The 15452-nt window shown below is 40.1% G+C and overlaps 1 protein-coding gene and 1 non-coding gene across 4 annotated transcripts; both read right to left on the bottom strand.

Moving 5' to 3' along the window:
* Positions 1-1462: 1462 nt before the first annotated feature.
* LOC110600614 (60S ribosomal protein L11-like) lies at positions 1463-4873 on the bottom strand. Of its 3 annotated transcripts, XM_043950595.1 has the most exons (7): positions 4729-4873; positions 4519-4626; positions 4360-4402; positions 3586-3781; positions 2344-2518; positions 2069-2142; positions 1463-1696 (listed from the first exon to the last, which is right to left on the bottom strand). In XM_043950595.1, exons 1-5 carry the CDS (start codon positions 4729-4731, stop codon positions 2503-2505), a joined length of 366 nt encoding a protein of 121 aa, XP_043806530.1. In that variant the 5' UTR covers positions 4732-4873; the 3' UTR covers positions 1463-1696; positions 2069-2142; positions 2344-2502. The 3 variants fall into 3 exon arrangements, with proteins under 3 accessions (XP_043806530.1, XP_043806531.1, XP_043806533.1); XM_043950596.1 differs by lacking the exons at positions 4360-4402; positions 4519-4626; positions 4729-4873 and adding exons at positions 3879-3921; positions 4039-4186; XM_043950598.1 differs by lacking the exons at positions 1463-1696; positions 2069-2142; positions 2344-2518; ... (1 more) ...; positions 4519-4626; positions 4729-4873 and adding exons at positions 3879-3921; positions 4039-4186 and having other exon boundaries at positions 3582-3781.
* Positions 4874-4910: 37 nt separating this feature from the next.
* TRNAE-CUC lies at positions 4911-4983 on the bottom strand. Its single transcript has one exon. It is a non-coding gene; the product is annotated as a tRNA-Glu (tRNA).
* Positions 4984-15452: the final 10469 nt, after the last annotated feature.

The following is a 15452-nucleotide window of genomic DNA, read 5'->3' as shown; positions in this document are numbered from 1 at the left end:
ACTCCCAAAAACAACATCTAAAGCATACATAGATAGTTTATGACCCACATAGGCCAAAACCATCAAAACAAACCAAACCTCACATACTCTCTCCCAATCATGCATACTCTCTCCCATATGCTCAAGGGGCTTGAAAACTAACTTAAATCCCAACACAAACATCACATTAACATACATTATCATACATTGGGCATAAAATCCACATAAACCCTAACATGCATATCTACCCATACTCAACCATCAAAACCATCTTAAAACTTCATGAAACGTAAAGGAAAGCATAGATCCACACTTACCTCTTGAAGATCGAGGGTTTGTGCGAGCTCTAACTTGGAGATGGGAGGAAACTACTCCTTGGGTCTCCAAGCTCCCAAAACTTGATCTAAGCTTGAAAACTCTTCAAAACAACCATGGAACTCATAAAAATATGAAGGAGATGAAGAGAAAACATGAAAATGACCAAAGGAGGACATGAACACACCTGAGCTCGAGAATGGGGAGAAATCTCGCCCATTTTCGGTCTGAGGGGCTTTTATAGGTGGCCAGCCAAACCTCCTTCGGCGGCCTAACGTGCATGCGAAACACCCCCATGTTCGGCGGCCGAACCTGGTTTGTTCACGCATAGCTTTCGGAAGCCAAAAGCACTCCTGAAACCTTCCCATGTTCGGCGGCCGAACTTCACTTTCGGCGGCCGAACCTGACATCCTCCTTGGTCTTTTCTTTTTCAAAACTCAATTCTTTTTCATTTAAAACCATGAAATCAGTAAAAAAAATCATTTTAGAAATCACATTTCACTACAAAAAAACAGTGATTTAGCGACCAAAATTTTGGTCGCTAAAAGGCAGAATTTGGTCGCTATTATGAAATAGCGACCATTTAGCGACCAAAATGAAATGGTCGGTGTTTGGCCAGTCGCTAAATTTTTTGCGACAATCTGGAAATTGGTCGCTAAAATAGCGACCAATCAGCGACCATTTTTTGGTCGCTAATTTGGTGTCAAAGCAAATTAGGTATTAAAAATATTAGTCGCTGTTTGGTCGCTAAATGGTCGCTAAATGGTCGCTGTTTCGTTGTTATTTGATCGTCTCAGGGAAGATCATTTGATCGCTATGTGAAAGTAAATTGGTCGTTAAATTTTAGTCGCTAAATAGTCACTGTTTTGATCGCTATTTCATTGTTATTTGATCGCCTCAGGAAAGAGCATTTGATCGCTATGTGAAGTAAATTGGTCGTTAAAAAAGTATTTATTATTTAATTTATTTTTATGGCCGATTAGTCACTAATAAATGCATTTAAATCTGATTCATATCATTTTTTCAATAAATTCATAAACCTGTTATAATATCAATATTTACACACACATTCCAATACATAAAACATCAAACACAATATATACACAAACTTCATTTCATAATTCTGCAATCTAAAAGTTCAAAACATTACTATAGTTCAACACTAAGAAACTTAAAATATCTCAAAATATATAATGGATCCAAATAATATCAAATTCATATCATAAAATATATTATTTAAGTACGTGAGAAATGACATTATGCTAATCCATATGTAAATCACCAAGGGATCTATGAACTGGAGGAATATCAGACGATGATGGCATCAATGAGGAAGACTGTTGTCCCATCTTCGCTGTCTGGAGGAATATTATACATCCACTGTCGATTGGCATTCATTTTCCTACACAAGATATATGTAGTAAAAATATATAAATTAAATTCATAAAAATGGGAGGAGGAATTAAAGTAAATTGAGACAATTTTGATTATGATTTTAATTACAGTCAATCAGTCAAGTGTGATTAAAGCAAAATAGTAGCTCAGACTGCACTTGTGATTAAATAAAATAATTATATTATATTAATTATTAATATATTATTTTTTTAATTATTAATATATTACAATAAAATAATTATATTATATTAATTTAATAATATTTGTGATTAAATAGTATTAGTAATTTTTTAATAACATAATAATATTGTTTTATAACTCTAAGAGAATACTGAAAACTTCAATTAGTAAATAAAAACAAGTGAGAGAAAATTATTACCTTCCAAGTCTTGAGGAAGGAATGCAATATTAGGAGTAAAGAATTCCAAACTTTTGCCAAGAAATGTATGCAACCTTCAAGATGAGATTTAAGAGATTAGTGAATTTATATTTGGAGAATTATCGAATAACTAATAACTAAGAAATAAAATAGATCAATTATGAAATTTTTTTAGGCTCAAATAATGACTCTGTGCATTTCATAAGCTAGAGAATAACACCAATATAAGGCATCATAGTATAAAAGAAACAGAAAAAGAAGAGTTGCAAACTCACGTTTTCCTTTGATTAGTGAAGAACCAGGTAGGGAATTCTGCCTAACTTTCAAGCATGATGCTAATTCCCGGAGTTTTGATTTGATTTCTATCCTGATTTCAGCAGTTCCATCTCTTTGGAAAGGAATCTGTTCTGTCTGAGGCTCCCAATAATAAGATTTCAACCAATGAATTGCCTGAAATTATCATCATCCAAGTGAATAATTAAAATACATGAAATTTTCAGATTCACTGGATCCGCATAATCACAGAAAATTATTCCTCCTTGTCGTGAGAAATTAATAACTATATGTTTCACTAATTTTGCACAATGGAAGATCGAAAATTGTTTGGATCAAATATGTACAGCATTTAAATCAATTTGCTATTAACTTTGTGATGGATTCATGAAAACAAAAAAAGAGAACACCTCAACTGAAGATTGATAAGTTATTACACAACAGCTTCCACTTAGAAGAAGCTAACAGCATGTGAGAGCTATAAATCAAGAAAATGGGACATGTCATTACTCTATAAATTACAATATTGCTCATTCACACTTAAATCTCAGTAATCTAATTATTTGTCTCATATAACTTTGGTATGGTAATCCAACTACTTTAATTAGCATAACTAAATCACATAACATCTAGGCATGAGTCTGCAAATTCCACCTATAATTATCTAAAACATGCCAATTGCAGGAATCCCAATTGATAATTTAGCATTAATGTAGTCCTATTAGCTAGGGCATTGATTACTTCCTATTTAGAACCACACAATTAAATCTCAATCCCATTTTAGGTATTTGGATTTTTATTTTTTTAATAAAAATTAAGAAGAGTCCCCACCATCATCTGACATTATGAGAAAACAAGGACAGCCATAAAAAGCATCTTACAAATTATTGAGCATATAATCATTCCTATGCTTTTATCTAAAGAGATAAATATCAACCATAAAATCAGCTCTTCAATGAAAACCAAGCAGAGAGCACACTAGTCATGGTCATCAAATCTGGATCAATTGAAAGCTCAAGCATCCGGAAAAACAAATTTAGCCCTTCTATACACTCTCCATTCTCAAAATACCCCGATATCATTGCATTCCAGGAAATTATATCTCTCTGGGGCATTTTATCAAACAACAAGCGTGCTAAATTAATATGGCTACATTTTACATACATTGTGATTAATGCATTAACCGCACTAACATCCGTCTCAAACCCAGATACTTGTAACATAATTAACCATATAAAACTCACTTGATGCCAAGATCAATGTGCTCCTGGATACCAAATCCAAAACAACCAGTGTCACTGAAGTTCCTTCTTAAAAGCTCGTATTCCTTCACCTTCAGCCCGCTCTCAAGCAACTGCATAGCCTTGTCTCCTCTCACAGTCACATAACAAGCAATCTTTTCATTACGCCTGATTCCAAAAGATCTAACGGTATACCTAGCTGCTCAATGTCATTATCAACAAGATACAAATCAAATTAACATTTACAAAAATAAAATGTAAAGGAAATTAAGAAAAAGAAGTCATTAATAGCATACCCTTAGAGAAGACTGGGGTCTGACCGCTAAGTTGCTCAAGCACCTAAAACCAAATAAATAATTTTAGATCAGCAGCGAGGAGGCAAGCAATTTCATTTTTCTATGTTACAAAAGGCAAAAAGCAAAGAGAAACGTAAGAAATGGAAAATAAAAGGAAAACCTTGGCGGCACGGGTGAGACGATCACCGCTTTCGCCAACGGAGATGTTGAGTACGAGCTTCTGAACCTTTATCTCGCGCATAGGATTTGAGAGCTTCTTCTCCGAAGCCTAATTTAACAACCGAATACACAGTCAGTAAAACACACAGACAAATCTTTTCAATGTCACATAACAAGCAATCTTTTCATTACGCCTGATTCCAAAAGATCTAACGGTATACCTAGCTGCTCAATGTCATTATCAACAAGATACAAATCAAATTAACATTTACAAAAATAAAATGTAAAGGAAATTAAGAAAAAGAAGTCATTAATAGCATACCCTTAGAGAAGACTGGGGTCTGACCGCTAAGTTGCTCAAGCACCTAAAACCAAATAAATAATTTTAGATCAGCAGCGAGGAGCAAGCAATTTCATTTTTCTATGTTACAAAAGGCAAAAAGCAAAGAGAAACGTAAGAAATGGAAAATAAAAGGAAAACCTTGGCGGCACGGGTGAGACGATCACCGCTTTCGCCAACGGAGATGTTGAGTACGAGCTTCTGAACCTTTATCTCGCGCATAGGATTTGAGAGCTTCTTCTCCGAAGCCTAATTTAACAACCGAATACACAGTCAGTAAAACACACAGACAAACAGATACATTACATACACTAAACAAGAGATTAGAAGCAGAAGAAGAAGGAAGATGACCATTGTGGAAGGCGAGGTTCGACACGGAGCAGAAGAGAGGCTGTGAAAACGTCTTAAAATACCGAGGGATTTGCTTTATAAGCGAATTAGCGAGGAAGAGAGGACTAGGGTTTTTCAGATTGCTGAAATGACAGTAATACCCTTACAGAAGCGAGCAAAAACAAAATGTTGCAAAAATTATTTTCCGTTGCCAGGAATCGAACCCGGGTCTTTCGGGTGAGAGCCGAATATCCTAACCGACTAGACTACAACGGAATAATGAATAATTCTCAACTTAGATTAACTTCATGATTGTGTGTTTTAAATTTTTAACTTTTTTAGTAAGACGCACGGGTTCTAACTTGTACCGCAGCCAATTTTTCATGTTCAAACCAGTATTAACGCTCCAGATTCCATGTCAACTCGTCAAACGTGCATGGACTAAAACAGTACTAAAATTTTAAATAAAATAAAATTTAATTAAAAATTAAATTAAAATTTTAAAAATAAAATGGTGGCTGATTGGTCGCTAATTGGTCGCTATTTAGCGACTAATTATTTTAGTCGCTAAATATGGTCGCAAATAACTCGCGCCATTAATTCCCGCTAAATTTAGCGACCATTTTATATTTGGTCGCTAAATAGCGACCAATTAACGACCAAAAATTGGTCGCTAAGCTTTTTGTTAAATAAATATATTATTTCATTCATTTAGTCGCAGAATGATCGCTGATTGGTAGCTATATAGCGACCAAAAAATATGGTCGCTAATTTTGGTCGCAATTTCACAGTTTTTTTGTAGTGTTTTACCCCTCTAGAAGACTCTGGCATCATCAAAATTCCATATTCCAACGGAGATTCCGTCGGAAGGTAGGGATTCCGATGCCGGAATCTAGCCGGGTATTACACTGGTTCTTTAGCGGTAAGAAGCATCAGACTCTCTTCGACTGGATACTCTCTTTCTTGAAGCGCTGGAATAATAAGTTCTTAATATTACGCCATAGGGTATCTGGGGGTTTTGGGCAGCTACAAATCGACTAGAACTGATATGTGGAGGTAAGAAAGAATGGGATCCACCCATGGCAAGACGAGAAATAGTCTCTTGACTTCCTCTAGAGGATGTCCTCAACTTAGAGGGTAGAAGTAAATTTAGCGGTGAGAAACACCATTCTGTCCTGGTAGACCTATTACCAGGCAAAATAGCTCGGTCTTCTCATCTTTGCCTTTAAAACCATCGGGAAAGCATAGAGCATGGTATTTTTCTTTTCAACTTTTCCTATTTTTAGACTTGCCTCATTTACTATGTTTGTTCTGTGCAAATATGCCGAAAAGAAGAACAAGTTCATTGAGGCGGCTTACGCTCCTTGTAAGGGCAAAACTACTGGAACAACTGACCCTCCTCTTAAACGGGCTCACTAGGCAAAGGAGAACATCACGCTTCCTCCTCCCCCTTCTCCACCGGCAATCGAGGAAACAACTCCCACTCAACTAGAGTCTTCTTCTAGGTGCAATCCTATAGCAGTCCCTATTCAAGCTGATCTGTCCATGGTGTTGGAGCCTTATGGCCATACGACATCTAGCATCTGCCGTTGGCACAGACCCTGTTCAGGGTTTAGGGTTCATGATTTTAGGATTTTTAGGGTTCAAGATTCAGGGTTTAGGGTTTAAGATTCAGGATTTAGGGTTCAGATCCAGGGCATGCGGGAGTTCTCTAGAGGAGTCTGGTTGTCCGCTGAAGGTTCCAAATTGGCCTAGAATTGGCCAGTTTTACCCAACACAGCCAGTAGGCAGCTAGACCAACCTAGAAACTTCATGGGATGTGCTGGCAAGTCTATCACCCATGCCACCACCGGTGCTCGATTTCAGCAGAACTGCTTCCATCGTAAAAACTGTCAAGTCTATTACCCATGCTACCATCGGTGTCCGATTTCGGCAGAAATGCTTTCGTTGCAAAAATTGCCAAGTGTATCACCCATGCTACCCTCAATGATCAATTTCGACAGAATTGCTTCCATCGCAAAAATTGCCAAGTCTATCACCCATGCTGTTAGTGTATATGCCCTAGGCCATTATCTTGGACCTTTTTGTATGTCGTTTTGGTTATTAATAAAAGAGGTTTTTATCATTATAATTTGTTTGCATGTTACATAATAATGATTATCATCCCTGGTTACTTATTATTATGTTGATAATAATAAAATATAACTAGTATGATTATTGATTGATAATCATGAGATGATTATGTATATGTTGATATAATTCAATAATCATAAATACTTGTTAGAGAACAAAGTATTGGATGGACCCGCATTGAGATCACTACATGGGTCATTGTCATAAGTGAATCTCAAAGTAGTTATGTCTTAATCCTTTGACTTGAGATTGTCATAGTTTCCAACATAAGGACTATTATGTTTTGACATAACCAAACGTTGTCCTTAATCGGACAATCATAAAGGTTATGATTGAGCATAATAGAAATTATGTAGAGGATAATGAACAATCAAGATAGGATTTGTCCCTCTCTATGAGAGAGATATCTTCTGGGCCCCTCGATAAGTGAGACTGAAAAATGCATGGCCATGCTCAAATGAATTGATAGTGTGATCAATATCATTTGAATTTATCAGTCTACTTAGAGATCGAGAAATCATAAGTTTGAACATTATAAGTTTGACATTGACCATGACTTATGTTCAAACTAGATATCGTGTGACAAAGGGATTAATTCATGTTCTATTTAATAGGCTTTATCGGACTATTGATCCTCATATTAGTTGGGTAGTCATAATGTCTTGCTAGAGGCCACTTATGACTTATAGGCCTTGTTGGACTGGGCCTATTACCAATTAATGTGAGCCTATTGGGTCACACACAAGAACGTTGTTAATGTGCTATATTAATGGGCTAAAAGCCCATTAGTATAATTAATAATAATAAAGTGTTATTATTATTAATTATTTATTATTATAAGATAATAATATTTAAAAGATCTGCAGTTTATCTGTAACTGTTACAGATAAAGGACTCTATCACATAAAGATATTTGAGTATCTGCGAAATTGTGATAGTGGGTTCTGAATACAACTCTTTTGGGAAAAAAGTAGTACAACTCTTTTGGGAAAAAAGTAGTACAACTCTTTTGAGTTGTGGGAAAACAAAAAGACTGAAACATATAAATACTCTTTCTACGAAAAGAGTTTTGACGACAGTTTTTAGAAAATTTAGTCTAACCGCTGCAGATTGTGGAGCACATAATCTATCCATCCTTGAGAGAGCTAGCACTCTAGAAGGATAGAAGACGTTCGTGTGGATACCATTGAGAGTGTTCATTTGAAAAGGCAGCACCATCAGTCTGAAATTGTATCTTCTTGACGAGATTAACAGGTTAGTCTCATATCCATCTTTTGAATTAAACGAAGCACTCGGATTCTGGGAAAGGAAATCAACAGAGATTTTATTTTTCCGCTGCGCAACTGGATTGCAATAATCTCAGGATTTTCTAACAGTGGTATCAGAGCCAACCTGTGCTTTTCATTTAAATTAATTATGCCATGATTGATATTATATATGCGATATATGTTTATTAGAATGGCATGATAATTATGGATGAATGATTGGATCATTTAAATAATTTTATTTTTGTTAGAAAAATTAAATATTTTGGATTTAGAATCAAAATTGTTTTGATTCGTTGTTTTAAGTTTTAATTGTTAAATTAAAACAACAATAATTAAATTAAAAAATAAATAAATAAATAAAATTTTGAAAACTACAGCTTGGGTTCATGATGAACACTGTCATCGTGAACCCAGGACCACGCATGCACGATGCATTGCCGATAGCAGGAGGTGCCACGCGTTTACCCCGTTGTCGGTCTGCCCTGTCAACGAGACGCATTTGGCATGTCGATGCGGCTGAAGCAATGCTGGTCGTGGGGAAAGGGTCGGTGAAGACCAAAACCAATTCTTTCCATTTTTCGGTAGATTCCGAGCTCGCCGGCATTGGACTGAGGAAACCGATAAAAGCGCAAGAGTTGCGCTGTCGTCGATGACCTGTGCTGGCGGTTGGAGTGGACAGCGGCTGCTGTGGTAATACGCGCCAGTGGGTTGCGCGACCAGAGGATCGCGCGCCCGGTGGGTCGCGCGCTCGGTGGGTCGCGCGACCAGTGGATCCCGCGCCCGTGGGTCGCGCGCCCGAGGGGTCACGCGACGGTGGGTCGCGCACTGGTGGCGCGTTTCTGCGCCGGCATGTCGCGTGCCGGTGGGTCGCACGCCGGCGGGTTGCACGACAGTGGGGGCGGCGGCTAGGGTTCTTCCCGAGGAAGAAGATGTCCAAATTACGATTCTGCCCCTGAAATAAAAAAAATAATTATAAGAAAATAAATTTTAAATTATTTTCTGTTAGTCTTTAAATTAGATTTAAATGACTATATTTTATTATTTTGTCATATGTTAATATGAGATACTATGCATTATTATATATATATATATATATATATGTATACATATAGGATGCTATAATATATATATGCAAGACAAAATAATTAAAATTAAAAGATGAACCCTCACTCTAAAATTTTAAGTTTTAATGCCACCCATATATTAAACACCTATCAAGACTAAGATCACCAAAATGCAGGTTTTGACAAAGCAAAGTGCATTAGGTTATCCTAGTAAGATTGGATGAGTAATAGTTACTCATTTATTTAATTTTGGTTGAGCTTAATTAGGCTATCAAAACGGTTTTGGGCCTAAGGCATTAGATGGGGTATAACATGCATTTGACATATGATGTCAACACTTCATAATCTAAGAGTTACTGTAACAGCCCGCTTACCGGACCATCACCGGCACTAGGATCCAGATCGGCTTAAGGCCGCCGGGACCCGTAGTAAGCCTACTGTCAACTCTGTGTACCTGATAAATCCCATACATGATCATACTTAAGCTTAAAACTGTTACTTACTCTTTTCTTTTTCTTTTTTTTTTTCTTCTTTGCTTGACTATCTTTTCTTTTCTTGAAACTTTTCTCATCAACTAAGCCTGGACTATGCATGCTCTGTCTGTATGCACTCGAAGAGTGATACCTGCTATGGTACCATACAGTAACTACAGAGATAGAAAGACTACCATGCACCAAGCTTAGCTCATCATTATCACAACATTATCTCAGTCATATAAAACATAAAAGGATCATGTGCAAAGGGATAACAAGCACTAGGGCCAAGCACAATTCTATAACTCACTATATAACTTACTATTACATCATTTCTATACATTACATAAACTCTGTACTGCACATCATTATCATGTCCACTATTCTATACTATTACATATGCCTTTTACCCTTGCTATCTCTTTCTCTTTCTCTTCTCTGAGGCCCTGAAAAATGGGGTTAGGGAGAGGGATGAGCTGCTAAAGCCCAGTGAGCAGAATCTATAAAAAATCACATTTAAAACATGCTATCATATGATGCATCACTGCACAAACATTTCACATCTCGGATTGGACATGATCCCAAAACTCCCTCTGTCAGTGCCCGGCCCCCAAAGGAGCTCACACAGGTCTTTCACTAACTACTCATGGTGCCCGACCCTATAAGGGCTCTCACAGGACTCATCCAAGGGAAATGCCCGGCCCCAAAGGAGCTCACACAGGACATACAATAATGACAGACTTATGGGCTATTGAGATCGCCTCGGTCCAATCCACATATACAAGTAATAATGCAATGCATCAACTTGGTGAATACTAATGCAAAGCATCCTACATAAACATGGCATTAATGATGCATGAATCATGCTAAAACAGTTCTTAACCTTTAAAATAAAGTTCTGTTCCACTCACCTCTGGCAACTGCTGAGCAGTCTCTGTAACTCTAACTCTGTGGGCCTCCTTGGTCTCTCGGGTCCGTACCTACACAGGTGGACTCAAATGAGGACCAAACTTACTTAAACATAACTCTTAATATCTCCCCAAAACCCCTCTAAAACATCATAGGCATGCATGGAAAAAAATGGGCAAAAGAAGGCTGGACTGGGCACCTTCGGCGGCACTTTCGGCGGCCGAAACCCCTCTCCAAAGACGAAACTCATGCATGTTCGGCGGCACCTTCGGCGGCCGAAAGCCTCGTCCAGAGACGAAACTCATGCACTTTCGGCGGCCGAACTCCCTCTTTCGGCGGCCGAAAGTCTCTTTCTCACCCAAAAGCCTAGCTTTCGGGGGCAAGGTTTGGCAGCCGAAACTGCCTCCACAAGGGGTTCGGCGGCCGAACCTTGCTTCGGCGGCCGAACTTGGATTCTCCAGAAAGGCAGAATCCGAGCACAACTTATGCTCTCAGCCTCCAAAATCCTATCAAACACCCATAACATGCATACCAACACTTCTCAACCAACATATAACATAACTTATGCATATAGAGGCCTAAAAACTAGCTCAAGCCTCAAAAACAACCACAAAACTCATAGAAACTCATATGATCAACATATGCTCAAACTCATGCTTATACCTCAAAACATGCCATAAAACTCTCCAAAACTTCTTAAAACTTGCTTTAAACATAAGGGGAGGTGAGGATCCATGCTTACCTCTTGAAGAAACTAGAGGATTGATGATCCAAGCTTGGAGATAGAAGAAAACTCAATCAAACTCTCCAAGTGCTCAACTTTGCTTCCTTTTTGCTCAAATCTCTAAAACAAAGCTCAAATCAAGTTAAAACATGCAAGATTTGAGGAAAACATGAGAAATCACACCAAGGAGAGCTTGAACCTACCTTTGACCCAAAAATAGAGTGTTTAACACTCAAGTCTCGGGCAAAGGGGCTTTTGTAGTGGCCAACCGACTCTTCCTTCGGCGGCCTAACGTGCATGCAAAACCATGCAACTTTCGGCGGCCGAACTTCACCTTCGGCGGCCGAACCTGGCTTTTGTCCCCTTGGCCTTTTCATTTCAAAACTCAATTTTCTTAACTCAAAACATGCAAACATGATAAAAACACTTAAAAAAAAACATCTTAAAAACCTTTCTTATACCCTTAGGGCAAGCTCCGACATCCTCGAATCCCGACTTCCAACGGAAATCCGCCGGAACGTAGGAATTCCGATACCGGGGTCTAGCCGGGTATTACATTCTCCCCCCCTTAAGAACATTCGTCCCCGAATGTTCCTCTCTAACTCAAAACAGAGAAAAACATAACATAAAGCACATAACGAACAAAACAAAGCTCACACTAACCTCAAAAGAGATGGGGGTACTGTTGGAGCATAGACTCCCGGGTCTCCCAGGTGCACTCTTCTATGTTATGGTGGTTCCAGAGGACTTTCACCATCGGGATCTCCTTGTTCCTTAGCTTTCTGATCTGGGTGTCAATGATCCGCACTGGTTGTTCTACATACGTGAGATCACCAAGGATCTCCACATCTGGTTCACTGAGAACCTTACTCGGATCTGACACAAACTTCCTTAGCATCGAAACATGGAAGACTGGATGGATTCTTTCCATAGTCCTAGGCAAATCTAGCTTATACGACACATTTCCGACTTTCTGCAAAATCTCAAAAGGTCCAATGTACCGCGGAGCCAGCTTACCTTTCCTCCCAAAACGAACCACCCCTTTCATTGGAGACACCTTCAACAAGACCAGATCCCCCTCCTCAAACTCTATGTGCTTTCTGCGAACGTCTGCATAGCTCTTCTGCCGACTAACAACAGTCTTGAGCCTCTCTCTAATGATGGGCACCACCCTGTTCGTGATCTCTACTAACTCAGGCCCTGCTAGGGACCTTTCTCCAACCTCTTCCTAACAAACTGGTGACCTGCACTTCCTCCCATACAGAGCTTCATATGGGGCCATCCCTATGCTAGCATGATGACTATTGTTGTAGGCAAACTCTACTAAGGGTAGATGCTGCCTCCAAGATCCGCCAAAATCTAGCACACACATTCGAAGCATATCTTCTATGGTCTGGATGGTCCTCTCTGACTGTCCGTCAGTCTGTGGATGGAAAGCAGTGCTGAAGTCTAATCTTGTGCCCATAGCCTCTTGCAGACTTCGCCAAAACCTGGAGGTAAACTGGGGTCCTCTGTCAGACACTATAGAAATAGGAGCCCCATGCAACCTCACAACTTCCTCAAGATACACCTGCGCTAGCTTGTCCACAGAATAGCCACTCCTGACAGGAATGAAGTGAGCAGATTTAGTCAGTCTATCCACAATCACCCATATGGAGTCTAGTCTGTTGGACGTCGCCGGTAACCCCACTACAAAATCCATCGCTATGTTCTCCCATTTCCATTCTGGAATCGGCAGTGGGTTAAGCATTCCAGCCGGCTTCTGGTGCTCTAGCTTCACCCTTTGACATATCTCGCAGGCTGACACAAACTGTGCCACTTCTCTCTTCATTGCTGGCCACCAATATACTCTCTTCAGATCTTGATACATCTTGGTGGCTCCAGGGTGAATGCTATATCTCGCATTATGAGCTTCTCTCATAATGTCGCCTTTCAAACTGATGTCGTCTGGTACACATAGTCTATGCCCGTAGCGGAGAATCCCTTGGTCATCGAATCTAAACTCTTCGCTCTTGCCTGACTGAACAGTCCTGGCAATCTTGACCAACTCTGGATCCTCATGCTGTTTCTGAGCCACCTGCTCTAGAAATACGGGTGTAACTTTCATCTGTGCAATCAAAGCACCTGTACCAGTTAACTCTAACTGTAGCCCTTCCTCCACTAATCTGTAGAAGTCCTTCACCACCGGCCTCCTTTCTGCTGTAATGTGGGATAAACTGCCTAATGATTTCCGGCTCAAGGCATCGGCTACAACATTTGCCTTTCCCGGATGATACTGGATCCTGCAATCATAATCACTAAGCAATTCCACCCACCGTCTCTGCCTCAAGTTTAACTCCCTCTGACTCAGGATGTGCTGTAGGCTCTTATGATCTGTAAAGATCTCACATTTCACCCCATAGAGGTAATGCCTCCACATCTTGAGTGCAAAGATAACAGCTGCCATCTCAAGATCGTGTGTTGGATAGTTCAGCTCGTGCTTCTTCAATTGTCTAGAAGCATAAGCTATTACTCTGTCATTCTGCATTAACACACAACCTAATCCCACTCGGGACGCATCACAGAACACTGTGAAGTCTTCAGTACTAGTAGGCAGAGCTAACACCGGTGCTGAAGTTAATCTTCTCTTTAACTCTTCAAAGCTCTCTTCACATTGGTCAGACCATGTGAATCTCTGGTTCTTTCTGGTTAATCTGGTCATAGGAGCCGCTATCTTAGAGAAGTCCTGAACGAACCTCCTGTAGTAGCCTGCCAAACCCAAGAAACTCTTGACCTCAGTCACTGTGGTGGGTCTAGGCCAGTTGGCTACTGCCTCTATCTTCTTGGGGTCCACTGCTATACCTTGATCTGACACTACATGCCCCAAGAATGAAATGCTCCTGAGCCAGAACTCACACTTGGAGAACTTGGCATATAAACCATGCTCTCTCAAGGTCTGCAGGACTATCCTCAGATGATGGGCATGCTCCTCTGCATTCCTGGAATACACCAAAATATCATCTATGAAGACAATAACAAAGTGATCCAGGTACTCTCTGAAAACTCGGTTCATGAGATCCATGAATGCTGCAGGGGCGTTAGTCAACCCGAACGGCATCACTAAGAACTCATAATGCCCATATCTGGTCCTGAAAGCTGTCTTAGGTACATCCTCTTCCCTGATTCTCAGCTGATGATAGCCCGATCTCAGATCTATCTTAGAAAAACAACCTGCTCCTGCTAGCTGGTCGAATAGATCATCGATCCTGGGTAGAGGATACTTATTCTTGGTAGTGACTTTGTTCAACTGCCTGTAGTCGATACAAAGTCTAAGGGATCCATCCTTTTTCTTGACAAACAACACTGGAGCACCCCAGGGTGAGGTACTTGGACGGATGAAACCCTTATCTACCAACTCCTGTAGCTGCTCTTTCAACTCTTTCAGCTCTGCTGGGGCCATCCTGTAGGGAGGAATAGAGATCGGTCTGGTACCAGGCACTAACTCTATCTCGAACTCTATTTCCCTATCAGGTGGTAGTCCTGGAAGCTCATCTGGAAACACATCTGGGAACTCTCTGACTACGGGCACTGAACTGGGGTCCCTAACCTGACTGTCTAGCTCTCTCACATGTGCTAGATATCCCTGACATCCCCTCCTGAGCAACCTACGAGCCTGTAGGGCTGATATCAGACCTCTAGGCGTGCCCCTCCTGTCTCCTCTGAAGACAAACTCAGATCCATCCTCATCTCTGAACTTAACTACCTTGTCTCTGCAGTCCAAGGTAGCACCATATGCAGATAGCCAATCCATCCCTAGAATGACGTCAAAATCTGTCAACTCTAGAACCACAAGGTCAGCTGGAAGGCATCTACCATCTATAAACACTGGACTATGTCGACAGACTGTCTCTGCCAACGATGGATCACACTTAGGGCCACTAACCCATAGGGGACACTCTAACCCAGACGTCATCAAACCCACTCTCTCTATGGCTCTGGGAGCAACAAAGGAATGCGAAGCACCAGGGTCTAACAAAGCCTACACCTCAGAAAACACCCCAATGAGAGATTACCTGGAACACCACGGTTTTTTTGCCCCCATTTTTTTGTTTTTTTTGGAAAGGGGTTTTTTTAAAAAATTTTTTTTTTTTTTTTTTCCCCCCCCCCCCCCCCCCCCCCCCCCCCCCTCCCTCTT

This window comes from Manihot esculenta, chromosome 14, assembly GCF_001659605.2.
Source record: "Manihot esculenta cultivar AM560-2 chromosome 14, M.esculenta_v8, whole genome shotgun sequence".
NCBI lineage: Eukaryota > Viridiplantae > Streptophyta > Magnoliopsida > Malpighiales > Euphorbiaceae > Manihot > Manihot esculenta.
This window is presented reverse-complemented; position numbering and strand designations above follow the sequence as displayed.

What these genes read in the sequence shown, in the direction of transcription:
- LOC110600614 (XM_043950595.1), bottom strand. An exon ending in GTCTCACCCGTGCCGCCAAG is followed by an intron (nt 4,403 to 4,518) that starts GTTTTCCTTTTA and finishes ATTTGGTTTTAG; the next exon opens with GTGCTTGAGCAACTTAGCGG. An exon ending in GACCCCAGTCTTCTCTAAGG is followed by an intron (nt 3,782 to 4,359) that starts GTATGCTATTAA and finishes GACATTGAGCAG; the next exon opens with CTAGGTATACCGTTAGATCT.